The 15,396-nt window shown below is 33.5% G+C and overlaps 2 protein-coding genes and 1 long non-coding RNA gene across 4 annotated transcripts in view; 1 reads left to right on the top strand and 2 right to left on the bottom strand.

Annotated features, from left to right (window-relative positions):
* The window catches only part of LOC143079504 (arrestin domain-containing protein 17-like), a 39,379-nt gene extending 25,632 nt beyond the window's left edge, over nt 1-13,747 (bottom strand). Inside the window, exon 1 of the mRNA XM_076254870.1 lies at nt 13,729-13,747. The gene's annotated coding sequence lies outside the window, so the exon portion shown is untranslated. The remainder of the gene's footprint in view (nt 1-13,728) is intronic.
* The window catches only part of LOC143079503 (F-actin-monooxygenase MICAL1-like), a 53,921-nt gene continuing 41,232 nt past the window's right edge, over nt 2,708-15,396 (top strand). The window contains exons 1-2 of one of the 2 annotated variants that reach the window (XM_076254865.1): nt 2,708-2,856; nt 13,984-14,207. In XM_076254865.1, the coding sequence (XP_076110980.1) occupies nt 13,992-14,207 (216 nt within the window). In that variant the 5' untranslated portion in view covers nt 2,708-2,856; nt 13,984-13,991. Of the gene's footprint in view, nt 2,857-3,036; nt 3,181-13,983; nt 14,208-15,396 lie in introns of those variants that run through there. The other variant, XM_076254866.1, reaches the window with a different exon arrangement.
* LOC143079500 (uncharacterized) lies at nt 3,634-8,034 on the bottom strand. The gene is made up of 2 exons (XR_012979422.1): nt 7,608-8,034; nt 3,634-6,958 (listed from the first exon to the last, which is right to left on the bottom strand). It is a non-coding gene; the product is annotated as an uncharacterized LOC143079500 (long non-coding RNA).

Below are 15,396 nucleotides of genomic sequence, written 5' to 3'. Positions count from 1 at the left end.
CTTTATCAATTTCGATGGGCACATACAAGGATTAATGAAACATCCTTAAGTTCATCCTTAAAGACCCATGCGCGAGATCTAGAAGAGAAAACCAATGCACAATCAGTGCAAAAGGGATCTGATATATCAAATTTATAAATTTTTATTTCAAATTGTCATAATTTGTTATATCAAATTGATAATCTGTTATATTACAATTTATTTGTTATATCAAATTGAAAAAAGTAAATGTGCATGGCTCCCAAAGACTTCTGTAGCAAATATCTTATCATGCAAAACCATAACTTTGTTTATAATTTTTTTTTCATACAATATCTTAACAGATTTTTATCGAATCTAATTAAAATTAATACCTGTATCTGTTTCGGCGGAGGACATTTTAGTGCATTGGTAGGACATTTTAGAGAAAAAAAGTCTAACGTTTTAGCGCCAAAGTAAAGCCCATAATTTTTAGCCCAAGATTCTTAACCCATCGAGCGAAAATGGAAATTATCAATGCCCATTTTAGAGCAATGCTTTAATCCATTTTATGATTAATGATTAATGATCAATATTAATTTTAAATACAAGTAAGACAGCACAATTTAAAAAATATCATGTCCATTTAAATATAACACTAAAATTTTAAAATCAAATATTAAAAGTCCGTTCTGGCCTGGAACTGCATGTCTCATTTTGTCACTATTTGGTCACTATCAGAGAACTGCATGTCTCATTTGGTCTCTATTGGGGAACTGTATGTCTCATTTGGTCAATATAGGAGAACTTCATGTCTCATTTGGTCTCTATTTTAGAACTGCATGTCTTACATGGTCTATTTCGGAGAACTGCATGTCTTATTTTGTCACTATCGGAGAACTGCATGTCTCATTTGGTCTCTATTGGAGAACTGCAAGTCTTATTTTGTCACTATCGGAGAACTGCATATCTTATTTGGTCACTTTCGGACAACTGCATGTCTCATTTGGTCTCTTTTGGAGAACTGCGTGTCTCCTTTGATTAATTTTGGAGTACTGCATGTCGTATTTGGCCACAATTGGAGTACTGCACATGTTTCGTTTGGTCACTATTGGAGAACTGCATGTCTTATTTGGTCTCTATCGGAGAACTGCATGTCTTATTTGGTCTATATCGGAAAACTGCAAGTCTCATTTGGTCTCTATTGGAGAACTGCATGTCTCATTTGGTCGCTATCGGAGAACTGCATGTCTCATTTGGTTTCCATCGGAGAACTGCATGTCTCATTTGGTCTGTATTGGAGAACTGCATATGTCTCATTTGGTCACTATAGGAGAACTGCATGTCTCTTTTAGTCACAATATATTGGAGAACTACATGTCTCATTTGGTCAATATCGGAGAACTGCATGTCTCATTTTGTCACTATTTGGTACTATTAGAGAACTGCATGTCTCATTAGGTCTCTATTGGGGAACTGTGTTTCTCGCTTAATCACTATAGGAGAACTGCATATCTCATTTGGTCACTATTGAAGAACTGCGTGTCTCATTTGGTCTCTATCGGAGAACTGGATATCTCATTTGGTCACTATCGGATAATTGCATGTCTCATTTGGTCTCCATCGGAGAACTGAAGGTCTCATTTGGTCACTATAGGAGAACTGCATGTCTCATTTGGTCACTATTGGAGAACTGTATGTCTCATTTGGTCTCTATTGGAGAACTGCATGTCTCATTTGGTCACTATTGGAGAACTATATGTCTCATTTGGTCTCTATTGGAGAACTCCATGTCTTATTTGGTCACTATCGGATAACTGCATGTCTCATTTGGTCACTATTGGAGAGTTGCATGTCTCATTTGGTCACCATTGGAGAAATATGTCTCATTTGGTCACTTTTGGATTTAGTTGAAACATATATTTTATTTGCAAAAGTAGCAAAAAGGATTGGACACAAGTTATAACAACATTAGAGACGTCCTCTCCCAATATAAATATACACACAAGAACTGCATGTCTCATTTATCAATCATAAGTTAAAATATCTTCTTATTTACATATGACAGATACACAGACACCACGACAAGTAGCTTGTACATTTTTAATACCAATACCAAACATGCATGGACTTTCACTCATAAGAAGAAATTTAAATGATAAAAAAATATCTATATATAGTGAAGCACTGACTTTTACTAGACTCCTTCAAACTTTTGACAAGTTAAATCATATTTTTATATATAGTAAAATGTGTGTCGAGCATACTTGACTTTCAGAAAGTGTACCCGTACAGCGAAATCACTTTATGTATTTAGACTAGATAACCTTTTCGTCAAATTAACTTTTTTTTCAAATAAAAAGCGTGATTCATAAATATAGAGTTTCCAGAACAAAGAAAGTTCATACATATACGTATATTAATAGTTTCATTAAACCACAAAACCAATCGTCAGATGTATATGTCCCAGCTGTGATGTACATGTACATGCATGGTACATGTAGAGCTTTTAAGAAAGTACTAGTTACAAATGTACCACTATAGAGAAACATTTAGAAATACACATTTCTACATCAGTTATTCAAGACTTTAACACACGTGTTTTCCTTTAATGGACAATGACAGATAAATCAAATACAACGGGTACATTTACATAATAATATATAAATACACCTGTTATCAGATTGAATCATGATCATATGGAAAGGATAAGTAAGTGGAAGTGATTGCACATGAATATTGACTTTCTATTTTTAAATAGACTGGAAAACACCTACGGTTACATGTCATATGGTTGATATTGCCAATATCTAGGTCATCAGTTTTTTTGTCATTGAGAGAATTACCTTTGCAGTTGATACACGTATATATAATCGAGTTTTGGAGACATTTTGTCACGTAAGTACTTTATATGGATAACATGGTTAATAAACATACATATATGTAAATGTTTTTATGTAAATAATATTTACACACAATTCCTCGACAAAATATTTTAAGTAGGGAATCTATATCACATTCATTTGATGTATATCAAGTATACTATTATAATAATCGGACATTCACATTTTAGGATAAATATATTTAGTAAGAGAAATTAAAGGTGATGACTTTTTTGTATCTTAAAAAAATATCAGCCAGGGATAGGCAAGGCAACACTCGGAAGTAGTCTTAGTGATATCATAGCTTAGTTGACTTGTCATCTTAACAGACAGAAAAGCGGTAAGATACAAAATATTATCGTAATAGCTAGACTACGTGAAAATTTGACATTGTTGTATTTTTTTTAAAAGTAATTCGAAACGAGTTTCTGATCATTTCAATGTTCGGGAAATTATTGGACCATTGCATGCATATTCGGGTTGGTGAAGGTTGGCGCCTATAAACGACACACAACAACCACTGAACTACTGGAGTCAGTTTCACAAAAGAACATACGACTAAGATATCGTAAGTCATGAACAATTCAGTATACCGATCAATCTTCGTCGAAAGTTTTTTTTGGGGTGAAACTGACTCCTGGTTCCTGACTTCGGACAGGTGCAAACAAATTTAGCTGGTTTAAACGTTTTAATAGGCACCAACCTTCACCCTCACCCGAAACAAAACACCTATTCTCAGAATAAGTGTCCACGGTTGGAAAATAATTTCTAATTCAAAAAGTTGTAACAAACATCAATATTTATATTTTATTTCAAACATAAGCATACAACAAATCAAAATGCAAAACGGCAGATCTCAACCAATAGAAATAAAAAAGAAAATACAATGCCAAAATATGGGTATAGAGTATGCTGTAATCTACGTTTCAGGTACTTATGCATAGATTCAAATGAATAGTTCAAACATATTTTGTAAATTTGAATAGTTTTCAATGGCTAAATAAACTGATAATAATACAGTCAAATAACTGTAAAAGTTTCTCCTCAAAATTCCTATTAAAAAAAAACATTGGATCGAAATATAAACTGATAAAAATTTGGTATAAAACATGACAATAATATGACAGCTTACATTTTCAGTATTAAAAAACATGCTCAGTGTATGCAAACACTCTACATGTTGTGTATTGCCTCTCATCTGATGAAAAAATAATTACTACACATCTTTTTAAAATGTTTTCATAACAAACTTGGATTGCCAACAATGAAACAATAACGTAAATTACACAAAACTGTAACGTATCTTACAAAGAAAAATTCTCTCATAATCAGGATTGTTTCATCCTTCTTCCTGAATTCTTTCAAAATGTATGAAAAAAGAAATATTGTAACAACATTTTGGGTGTTTTATCATTAAACTGTAAATGTTTTACAAATATAACGTAAATTACACTTTATAAAAAAAGAACGTTCTTTCTTGATTTTCAGTTTTTAAGCATCTGTTTAAGTATTAGATCTTAACTGTAACAAACTACAGGCATTTCTATAGTCCTGAGGATCAATTTCAAAGCTTCGACCACTCCGTCCAACTTTATTGGGCTCTCTAATGTTACACAATATGTCTGTGACCTGTAACCATATTTTGTCTTCTGGATTTGGCCATTTATACAAAGGATTTCCAGTATTCCTTCCTTGACTTGGCCGCAAAAAATTAACTTGACATTCTTTATCAGTTTCATCGATGTCTGTTATTTTTCCAACGTGCCATGCATTATCATATATTGCCGCAACAAATTGGTCGACGGCGATGAGTATCTCAATCCTGTCAGCTTCGACTTCAGCTGTTTCAACATACTCATTTTGATTTATATTGGCCTCTTTTTCTGGTACTACAACACGACCAGCATTCTCTCCTTTCAATATGTTTGACTCTGAGTAATCATGGAAATTACCTATCAAACATTCCTCACAGTAACAGGAAGTCACGGTCGTCTTGACTATACCTTTAGATACACCAACCACACAGTGGACCTGCATTGTTCCCTTCAATGGAATTATGTGTTTGTTGAACTCTGAAATCTCTAACCTGCTATCTGTGCATTCTGTTGAATTGTAATAAATGTATTTAGCACTCGTGTGGTGCTTTTGCACTCTTTCAAAGTACTCAGGTGCATCCTGTACTGTTATTTTTCCTTGTCTGACGGCGAGGTCTGCGGTACGTTTTGATGTTCCCCCAATGCCATCGCATGGCCCTTTTCCGTGCCCGGTTTCAAAATAGTTCCAAATGGCATTGACACCAAATATATTTTTATGATCAGACACAATGTAGAAGGCCGTCTTGTTACGATATTGTGAACTTGGACTATCTGTCCAGTAGTGAACAACCTTCAGATTATTGACATGATTCTTTATTTCAGACAAAAGCTTTTGAATGATGGTATAAACAGATCCTATGTTGTGCCCAAGATCGTCGGAAACGAAGACATAGTTTTTATGTTCAAGTTCCTTCTGTTCGTTCTTGAAATAAACAACAACTGGATGTAGGGTAACAGCACTCGAATTCCAATATGCACTCTGAACTTCATCGGCTGAAGTACATGAAAAGTTTTCGGCAAAGTCCATCTGCACGATTACATTTTCACACGGTAAATTTTCTTTCAGATTGTTTAAGGCTTGGTATTGAAGTCGAACTCTTGACACGTGTTCTTGAAAATCACGAACTTGAGTATGTACAATTGAAATGAAGCTGTCCCTTGTTTCCTCTCTCTCAACAATTTTTGTTCTTTTTTTGCCATCTGCCATCTCAACCTTTTTCCACTGTTCATACCTGACATTTTCATTTCGAATTTCTGAGAGTATCTCTGGGAGTGGCTTGTCTTTTAGCTGCCTTACAAATTCATCGGGATTGATGGTTACGTTGGCACCTGACGTTTTCATGTTCTTAAGGGCTAACGCCATGTTTTGGTGCTTTTGGCAGAGGCATTTATTTCTACTTAAATGTTTGGTCAGGCATATATGCTTTGGTCTCAAACGACAGAAGGTAGCAAGTGAAATTTTCTTCGGTGACTCAGTTTTGAATTTGAGATGCAAAAATAACATGCTGTCGTTAAGAACTCTTTTTTGTATATGACCGGTTTCAGTTTTCTTTTTATCGTTTTTGCCAGGCATCATTCTGCTATTATCGTCTCTTTCTAAGAATGTGACGACGTCTCCACGAAGTATTTCTCTTGATTCTACACGCTTCCTCAATAAAGGAAAAGAGAGCAATTTGTTGGAACACACTGTGGCCTTGAAGTGATGACGTCTTATTCCGGATTTGATGCCTAACATTTTCTTCATCTTGTACTTCTTGATTATTTCTCCGTTAACAATTTTCTTCAAAACGTGTTTTCCCTTCAACCCATTTGATTTCCAAGCAGCCCCTATCTCTTCTGTTATAACATTTGCAAAGAGTAGTTTTTCCTGGATCTTTTTTGGAACCTTATGTGGTGTCAGACCCTCTTCTCTGATTTCTTGTATAGTTCTTTTTCTAGGTGTCAGAGCAATTGATGTTGATGTAGAAGGGCTATTTCTGGAGGAGGATGATGTAGTAGGATTTCTTATGATAGTTTGTGTTTTCTTTTCCCTGTTTATTAATCTCTGATATCGCTTTGATACGGTCCTAATTTTTCTATTGAGTAGTTCATTTTTGTCTGTCAGGTCTGCTATTGTTCTTCTATGTTTGGCGTTGGCACGATTTACTCTAGTTCTGGTTCTTTTCTTTGTAGCCAGTGACGGTAACTTAACTATCAATTGTTCAGTCACAATGTTAACTGTAGATGTGACATCTGATGATGATGATATTTCTGAACATTGCTCCAAGTTATTAGCTACTGTTTTGGTTTGCTCCAAATTATTAGCTACTGTTTTGGTAAGATTCTTTTTCTTTAGCCTATGTTGTCGAACCCATTCACGAACCTTTTTACGCCTTTCATTTGCCTTTCTTTGTGGCTTTTCTTCTATTGGCACATAGTATCCTTTGACTCTTTCTCTTTCTTTTTTAAGATAAGCTTCTCCTTCTTTCTGTTTTTTTCGCTCTCTATAGGCTTTCTGAATTTCAGCCTTTGATTTTCCCATTTCTGAAAATAAAATAAAATTTGATTAAATCAACAGAACACAAATTAACTACAGCATTATAAAGCCAGCTATCTGAAATGATGGTAGAAATTCTTTGATATACTCTTAATAAGAATGCGTAATCTACGTTATCAAGTTGTGTAGTCTACGTTATAACATTTTGCACACGTTAAATGAGAGGATACTTGGAAATTAAATAGCAATGAAGCCGTTAAAATAACGATAAACACCCTTGCTGTTGTTTACATGCTTTCAAAACATGTTTGACTTGACACAGCAAAAGAAATGTTATAAATTATAAGCCTTTCTGTAGCCATAAGTAAGCTACGTTATCAGGGATTCAAAGGAGCAAATATGCAATATATTTACACATCTGGATACACAATGGAATAAGTTTGCAAAATTCATGAACAATTATGTCTATTTTTATAAATTTTTGGGATGCTAACTTCTTTGTACCTTATTTGTAGTCATAACATTCGGACACTACTGATCACGTAAATTACCAATTTTTCTAGTGTTTTTAAATTGAAAATACATGCTGTAAATGCTTATAGCCTCTAATGAATGCATCACAAAAGGTTTGATAAATATGCATTTAACTTTATATATAATCTTGAATCACAACGAAAGACAATATAAACTCCTTACCTGAATTTAAGCTGAGTATTCCACATTCATATATTTTGAAAAACCTTGAAGGTCAAATGACGCTTTCCTTATATGACGTCAGACGAAATATGAAAACAAAGAACCACTGGCGGTAGAATAACGTCAAAATTTCCGTACTAACGTCGCGTTTTATTGTCATATTGTATAGCAGGTAACGTAATTTACAAAACGTAAATTACAACCACCATCTATTTTCAATTTTTCAGCAAGTTCTAAAGCCTCAAATCTAAAACACCGGGTATTTAATTGGTCTTTACAATAAGGTGTACCTTTTAAGGCAAACAATAAGCATTAATTCACATACTTATGTTAGTAATCGCTATAACGTAACTTACAAGCTTATAGCAACGCTCGTTTTCGGTTTCATAAAATGTAAAAAAAAATATTTCAATGAATTTCAAGACAAAGTTTGTACATATGTTTAACAGCAATACTTTTAAATAAGTTTGGTCTAGTTAACATTCGTTAAATACTATATGTAGTAAAATTGTATAAATTTTAAGCTTAACAACGTAGATTACATAGTTTTCGGCGACATCAGAAAAAAAGGTGTATTGAAAAAATGTATATATTTGAATGAGAACTGTTTTTTTCACTTTGTTGTAACGTTAATATGCTACAAGAAAACACTTTACATTGTTCAGAACTATAGATTGGTTTTTATTTGGCAGTTGTTTCATTATAGCCCTATGCCTGGCGACATGCATTTTTGGTGAAATTAGCGTACTTTCGACACTAAAATTTTACTGAACTAATGTAGGCAAGTCAAATAAATTGATTGAAATCATTAAATTATATATATCTTCGTATAAAAATCACAATAATTGACAGATATATGCTGTAATACTCCCCTCGGGCATCAGCGACAAGGATTTCACAAGCGTGGACACTTATTCTGAGAATAGGTGAAAAGTGTAACGTCACACAATTGAATGAAACACTTTCAAAAGGAAATATCAATTGAAATAGCTGAATTAACTCAATCAAAAGACTTACTAACACAAGTGAAAATACACTGAACCAATAAGTTTGATCTATGACACAATGTTAATACAAAATCAATAAAATTAGATGACAGCAAATGTCCAATTTTCTGTCATCGACCGCTTCAATCACATATAAGCACAAACTACAATCAGGATTCTATAAGTTGAAGAACAAAAGCTTTACATTTATATACTAGTAGATCATAATATTAATTTACAATATATAACATATACATCATGTACTTCCCTCTGAAGTAAAGATGGTGGGTGGAAGGGAAACTGAGATACTGTACTGTCGGAAAGGCGAACATCGAATGACAATTCTAGACTACAATACTATAACATAGGGTTTAAATTCTAGCATGAATTTATCAGGATTGATATTACCTAAACCGGTAAAAACTTAATGTTTGTTCAATCAAATTAAACATCATCTTCGCTAGCCAAAGGTTATGATCCATCCCCAATTCTCCAGTGTAGAGGAGTGGTTGGATCGTAACCCTTGGATAGCGAAGATGATATATATAATGTTGTAAAAAATCATTGTTGTAACACCTCAAAAGTGAGCACAGTCATTATTATGAAAATGCCTTATTGTGAATTTTAGTATTTTTTTATCTATTTTTTTTTAATGCCCGTTATTTCATGTCTTCTAGTAATCATTGTCTAATAAGCTATATGTAAATAGAGTACTTGTATATAAGGTTAAAATGTAAACTGGAATATGCTTATCTAAATATAAAATATATCGACCTATTAATTGCTACCTGTAATTAAATTCTGTTTATAGACTTCTTTTTAAGTCTCGTTTTGAGTGTAATTCCTTTTATGGCTGGGTTCCATTTATTGACTATATAAACGTGTGCTCATTCCTTATTTGGACTGCCATGCGAAGTTTGGAGATAATGTAGTTTTTTTCCTTCACATTTATCATTATTATGATTGTCAGAACCTGCAAGTCAGATTTATTTTAGGTTACTTACATGTCTTAAAATAGAATATTTTGTTTATACATTTTGGTCTACTAAAGAGTAAGTACTTTTAAAGTCCTATGCGATTTTTTTGTCATCTAGTTTTCGGGACGACAAAAGCTCAATGTAGGATAAAAAAAACTTAATTCACATTGTTTTTTCAGTGACCCCACCCCACACCACCCCACCTTTATTAACTTAATTTGGAAAAAAATGATTGACAAATATGGATATATGTTTCTGTTTCTGTTTCTGTCGGATAATAATCTCCTTCAACAAACTGAAGATTCTGCTTTATATGTTTCTGATGAGTTCCGTTTGCAGGAGAAGACATCCAAGTAAATTAATTGTTGAAGTAAAACTGTGAAACTAACTATATACAGTGAATTTAAATTAAACTTTAAAAACTGACTAAAACAGTAGGACCCTCCAAGGCTCTAGCGGTTTGACACTAGGGCCTTGAAGGTGCCTAGTGTCTCTGACTGTTGGGTGTCTGGTGGTAAGGCGTTCCAGTCCCTTATAGTCTGTGGTAAGTATGATGTCTTGTGTGCATCAATACGTGAGTGCGTAAAATATATGTTGGATTAACCAAATTTGCAGCAATTTTTACCCCCCCCTTTCCAATCCCCAAACTATTTGATGTACGCTTTTTTTTTTTTTTTTATCCTACATTGATCTTTTGATGTCGTCTCTTAAAATAGTGCTCATAACAGTATGGATTTTGAATAATCGAATCGTACATTTCTTTGCCATGTAAGAAATAATTCATGCAAATCATAGATTAGTTGGAAATTGTCACTTTATACTGGCGGAGACGCTATTTGGGTAATATCACGGTAGGTAAAGTGTCCGGCTAGAATCGTGGTTTTTCGAGTGATTTGGTCCATTTTTTACGAGTGTAGTTCGGGCTTTTTCGAGTGATAAAACATGCGATAAGTTCAATTAACGGATATTTCGTAAATATAACAGTTTTTAACATTACTACCCATCTTATATTGATTACTATATATGTTTTGATCAACAAAGAATCTCAATTTCCTTGTATTTATTAAATAAATCAGTGTTTGTTATTGTCCGGGTTTTTTTCGAGAGCAACTGTGATTTCGTCCGGGTTTTTAGACAAATGGTCCGGGTTTTTTACAGAAAATTTGAAGGAATTCTAGGTTTTAAAAAATGACTTTTTCTGTTTATAACTGTAATTAAGTGAAGGACAATATCATATTTTCCCAATTAGTCATCAAAAACATATCAAAATGAATCTTTTTTTTTCAATTTAATGCAAATATTCTGTTTGGAGAGCGTTATACAACTTCTTCCCAGTGTTCATTTAGATATAACTTGATCCTAAACAAAACGGTGTCTAGAATATTATGCAGGGGTCTCATATTCATTTTAACTTCATTTCATGCTACTTTTGATTTTACAGTTAATAATATTTCTTGTGGTGAACTCCGAAGATTAATAAAAGAAACCTATTAATAAAAAAACATAAAAAAAAAACACACACACACACACTTAATCCCTCCCATTTTTATTGCCATTGAACATAAAATGTGAATAATATTTCAGATAAAATCAACAATGAAATGAATAGATCATTAGCCTAAATATGATCCTTTAGCAATGATAGACAAATACAAAATGTGTATATCATATGCTATCACCAGCTAGATTGTCCAGTGCTTCGAAAGACACCAGGATCACCATTTTAATGTCTTGATTAATATTTAAATTTTCTATTTTTTAGACCCTTTTTCTTTTACTGAAAGGAAGTTATCATGGTGTTAAGTTGCTATATGGCCAATTATTATATTTGTGTAATCAGATTCCTGCTAACAGTTGTAGCATTTAGTCATTTTCGGTTTCCATTTCTTAAACAATAAAATAAATGATACAAGATACAAGACAAATAAATCATGAAATATCTAAGATGTATAAATACTTTTTTAAGAACATACATCTCATCTTATACAATATATGCATGTACGTCTCAATTCGAATAGTCTATGCTTATGTTCCGGACCATATGAGTATCAGGACCATACGCGTATGGTCACGACCATATGCGTATTGTCATATAGTCAAACTGTACGCGTATGCATGGTCGGACCATATGATAGATATAGGAAGATGTGATATGAGTGCCGATGAGACAACTCTCCATCCAAATAACAATTTATAAAGATAAACCGTTATAGTCCAATGTACTGCCTTCAACACGGGGCCTTGGCTCACACCGAAGAACAAGCTATGAAGGGCCCCTAAAATAACTAGTTCAAAACATTCAAACGGGAAAACTAACGGTTTAGGGGTGGCATTGGATAGAACAAAATATTTAAACCAAATATATAGTTATGTTACTTGGCGAAAAATATATTGTTTTGGCGAAAGAGGTGGCGAAAAAATAAGTGCCCAAGGGGAAACCCAATTTGGAACCATATACATGTAGGTATATCTTCTCATATATGTTACGATGGTATGATACTAAACCCCTAACGGGAAGGATTGTGCCTAATACTCATATGATGAAGACATAATTTTTCAATCAGTTTAATTGAAGCCTGGAGCTGGCATGTCAGTTAACTGCTAGTAGTTTGTTGTTATTTATGCATTATTATCATTTTGTTTATTTTCTTTGGTTACATCTTCTGACATCAGACTCGGACTTCTCTTGAACTGAATTTTAAGGTGCATATTGTTATGCGTTTACTTTTCTACATTGGCCAGATGTATAGAGGGAGGGTTGAGATCTCATAAACATATTTAACCCCGCCGCATTTTTGCGCCTGTTCCAAGTCAGGAGCCTCTGGCCTTTGTTAGTCTTGTATTATTTTTAATTTTAGTTTTTTGTGTACAATTTGGAGTTTAGTATGGCGTTCATTGTCACTGAACAAGTATATATATTTATTTAGGGGCCAACTGAAGGACGCCTCCGGGTGCGACGATTTCTCGTTGCATTGAAGACCTGTTAGAGACCTTCTGATGTTGTCAGTTTTATGGTCGGGTTCTTGTCTCTTTGACACATTCCCCATTTCCATTTCTCAAGTTTTTACAATAGAACCGATTCAACAATACAATAAACGTATGTATAACAACGACGGTTACATAAAATGTATTAATTTTATAGTTCAAAAGCTACACAAAACAGCACAAGTTACAAGTTGAAACCCACTGTCTTTCAATTAATTGTTTAAGTTGGGTGTACTAGTATAATTATGTTTTCTGCCCGTTTCTACTATCAATTATTAGACTCTATCAGATCGATATTTTTTTTGTCAGTTAGTTAAAACAGTTGAACACTTGTTTAACAGTTCATTAAGACATTTTTGGAAGTTATCTTCCAAGTCGACATTTTGCTGTTCAGTAATAGTCATCCCATGAGGTCCAAATACTTATTTTACCGGAACACTCACATTAGATTGTTGACATCATGGATATATACTGTACATGCAATTTATAAGATGTGAGAAAAAGAATATATACAAATGAACGATACGTGTTTCATGATAAAATGCAAGTGTTGATACATCATGTGTCTTGAAAGTACTTAATTTGAGCCTTTATTTTATAGTTTTTAAACGTAAACACATAAGATTTTTAGCTATAAAGAATGTGTATAATCACTCGATAAAAAAAGGACACACTCGAAAAAGCCCGGACTGCTCTCGAAAAAACCCGGACATAAACAACTGAATTTACTCTCAAAATGTCGTTTTCTAATGCAATAACAATTGTTTTGTAAAGTGTCTGTATATGTAAGGATATATAGATTCCATGTATGCATTGACGTCGACATTTGCATTGGTATGTGTAAGAAAATGGCTTTATTCGGTATTTTGGAATAAAAGCATTTTAAGGCTAAATTTAACTTTTTAAACGAAAAGCAATGTCAGAATGATACTATCTTTATATCTCAAATGCTTACATATCATGTACAACCTTGTTTATCAAACTGAAGCGTCTTTATCACGTCTTGTTACAAAAGAAGTCTGTTTGTTTACATTTTTGATCATATTCACTCGAAAAAAAGTGGTCACACTCGAAAAAGCCCGATCAAATCACTCGAAAAACCACGATCCTAGCCGGACACTATACCTACCGTGAATATCAATTGATATGAATTTTATAAGTCAGTACACTTACAGGCTTACTGTTTAAGAAGGACGTCATCTTCATTTCAATGGATTATTTCCGAACTTAGATAAATTATACTCACAAAATATGAATCACTGGACCGTATTTAAAGTAAACACTATTTCTATTTATAAATGAAAAACAAAGGTATATACTGATATTGAGAACAAGGAATTTGAAGGTAAATATAATGTTCAAGTATAACTGATAATTATTTTACAATCCGCGTTGTCATGTTATGCTCAACGATATTAATTTTTTCAGACTAAACGATGGAAGAATTTAAAGTTTTTGCTGAGGCGCACACTTGTAAGGAAACATTAAAAGCTTTTGAGAAATTAGGTGTTAAACTTGGTTTAGACAATGTACCTCACGAAGAGTTTTTTGATCAGCTTAGTTATGGATTGTCAAAAAACTGGAAGTTTAAAAGATTTTTAGATCATCTAAAGAATAAGTTTCAAGACACAGGAAAAGGAGAAGCTACAAAGGTAAGTCACTGTCGATCATATTCAGGTTTGGAACACCCCCTGATACGAGGGGTTACACCTCCATGTAATGACTATCCCTTTAATGAGGGGTACATTTCAACTCATAAAAAACCGATTTTTTTTTGGTAAAAACCATTTCTTAGTACAAGAGGGCAAATATTAATATTATTGAAAGAAACTCTCAAAAGAGCTATTATAATAACTATATGTTATTATATGGTCAAAACATGTCCAAGATTTTGTAATATTCCTGGACTTTATATATATCTTTTTTTTTTTTATTATTACACATAATTGGACCCAACTCTTAGAAAAGTTGTTCCAAATCTAATGATTTTCCCCCTTTTTAAGTAAAAAAAGCTAAGTGTTTTCTTTCTACAATAGCAAAATGAACAATGGTCTGAGGGACAGTCCCTAATTTGGGGGTTGCCCCACAACCTGATATTTGTTTTGCTTTTTTGTTAATACACATGTGTGGGCTTTAGTTTTCTCGTCTGAGTTATTTATCATTTTGTCATGACCTTTTATGGCTTTATATACGGCATGTGTTTTGCTCATCGTTGAAGCTTCGGTGTATATATGTCCCACCTAACATACGTTCCCCTGGAATCTTTGTTATTAACAAGTTCATAATATTTGTTTCTGTTGGAACACATAACATATTCTATGTATTTCGTAAGGAACAAACCCTGTAGTATTTATTTCAAAATAAAATGTCTACAACATCTATACTTTCCTCAATCTTGATTTTTGTCAAGGAACTTAAAGACCGTACTCTCGATTCTATCTATACAGATGTACAGTAGTTGTCGTTTGTTTATGTAATTTATACGTGTTTCTTGTTTCTCGTTTTTTTATTTAATTTAATATAGACAAGACCGTTGGTTTTCCCGTTTGAATGGTTTTACACTAGTAATTTTGGGGCCCTTTATAGCTTGTTGTTCAGTGTGAGCCAAGGCTCCGTGTTGAAGGTCGTACATTAACCTATAATGGTTTACTTTTTATGCCCCACCTACGATAGTAGAGGGGCATTATGTTTTCTGGTCTGTGCGTCCGTTCGTTCGTCCGTCCGTCCGTCCGTCCGTCCGTCCGTCCGTCTGTCCCGCTTCAGGTTAAAGTTTTTGGTCAAGGTAGTTTTTGATGAAGTTGAAGTCCAATTAACTTGAAACTTAGTATACATGTGCCCTAT

Source organism: Mytilus galloprovincialis, chromosome 6, assembly GCF_965363235.1.
Source record: "Mytilus galloprovincialis chromosome 6, xbMytGall1.hap1.1, whole genome shotgun sequence".
NCBI lineage: Eukaryota > Metazoa > Mollusca > Bivalvia > Mytilida > Mytilidae > Mytilus > Mytilus galloprovincialis.
Note: the sequence above shows the minus strand (reverse complement) of the source record. Positions and strands in the feature narration are given on the sequence as shown.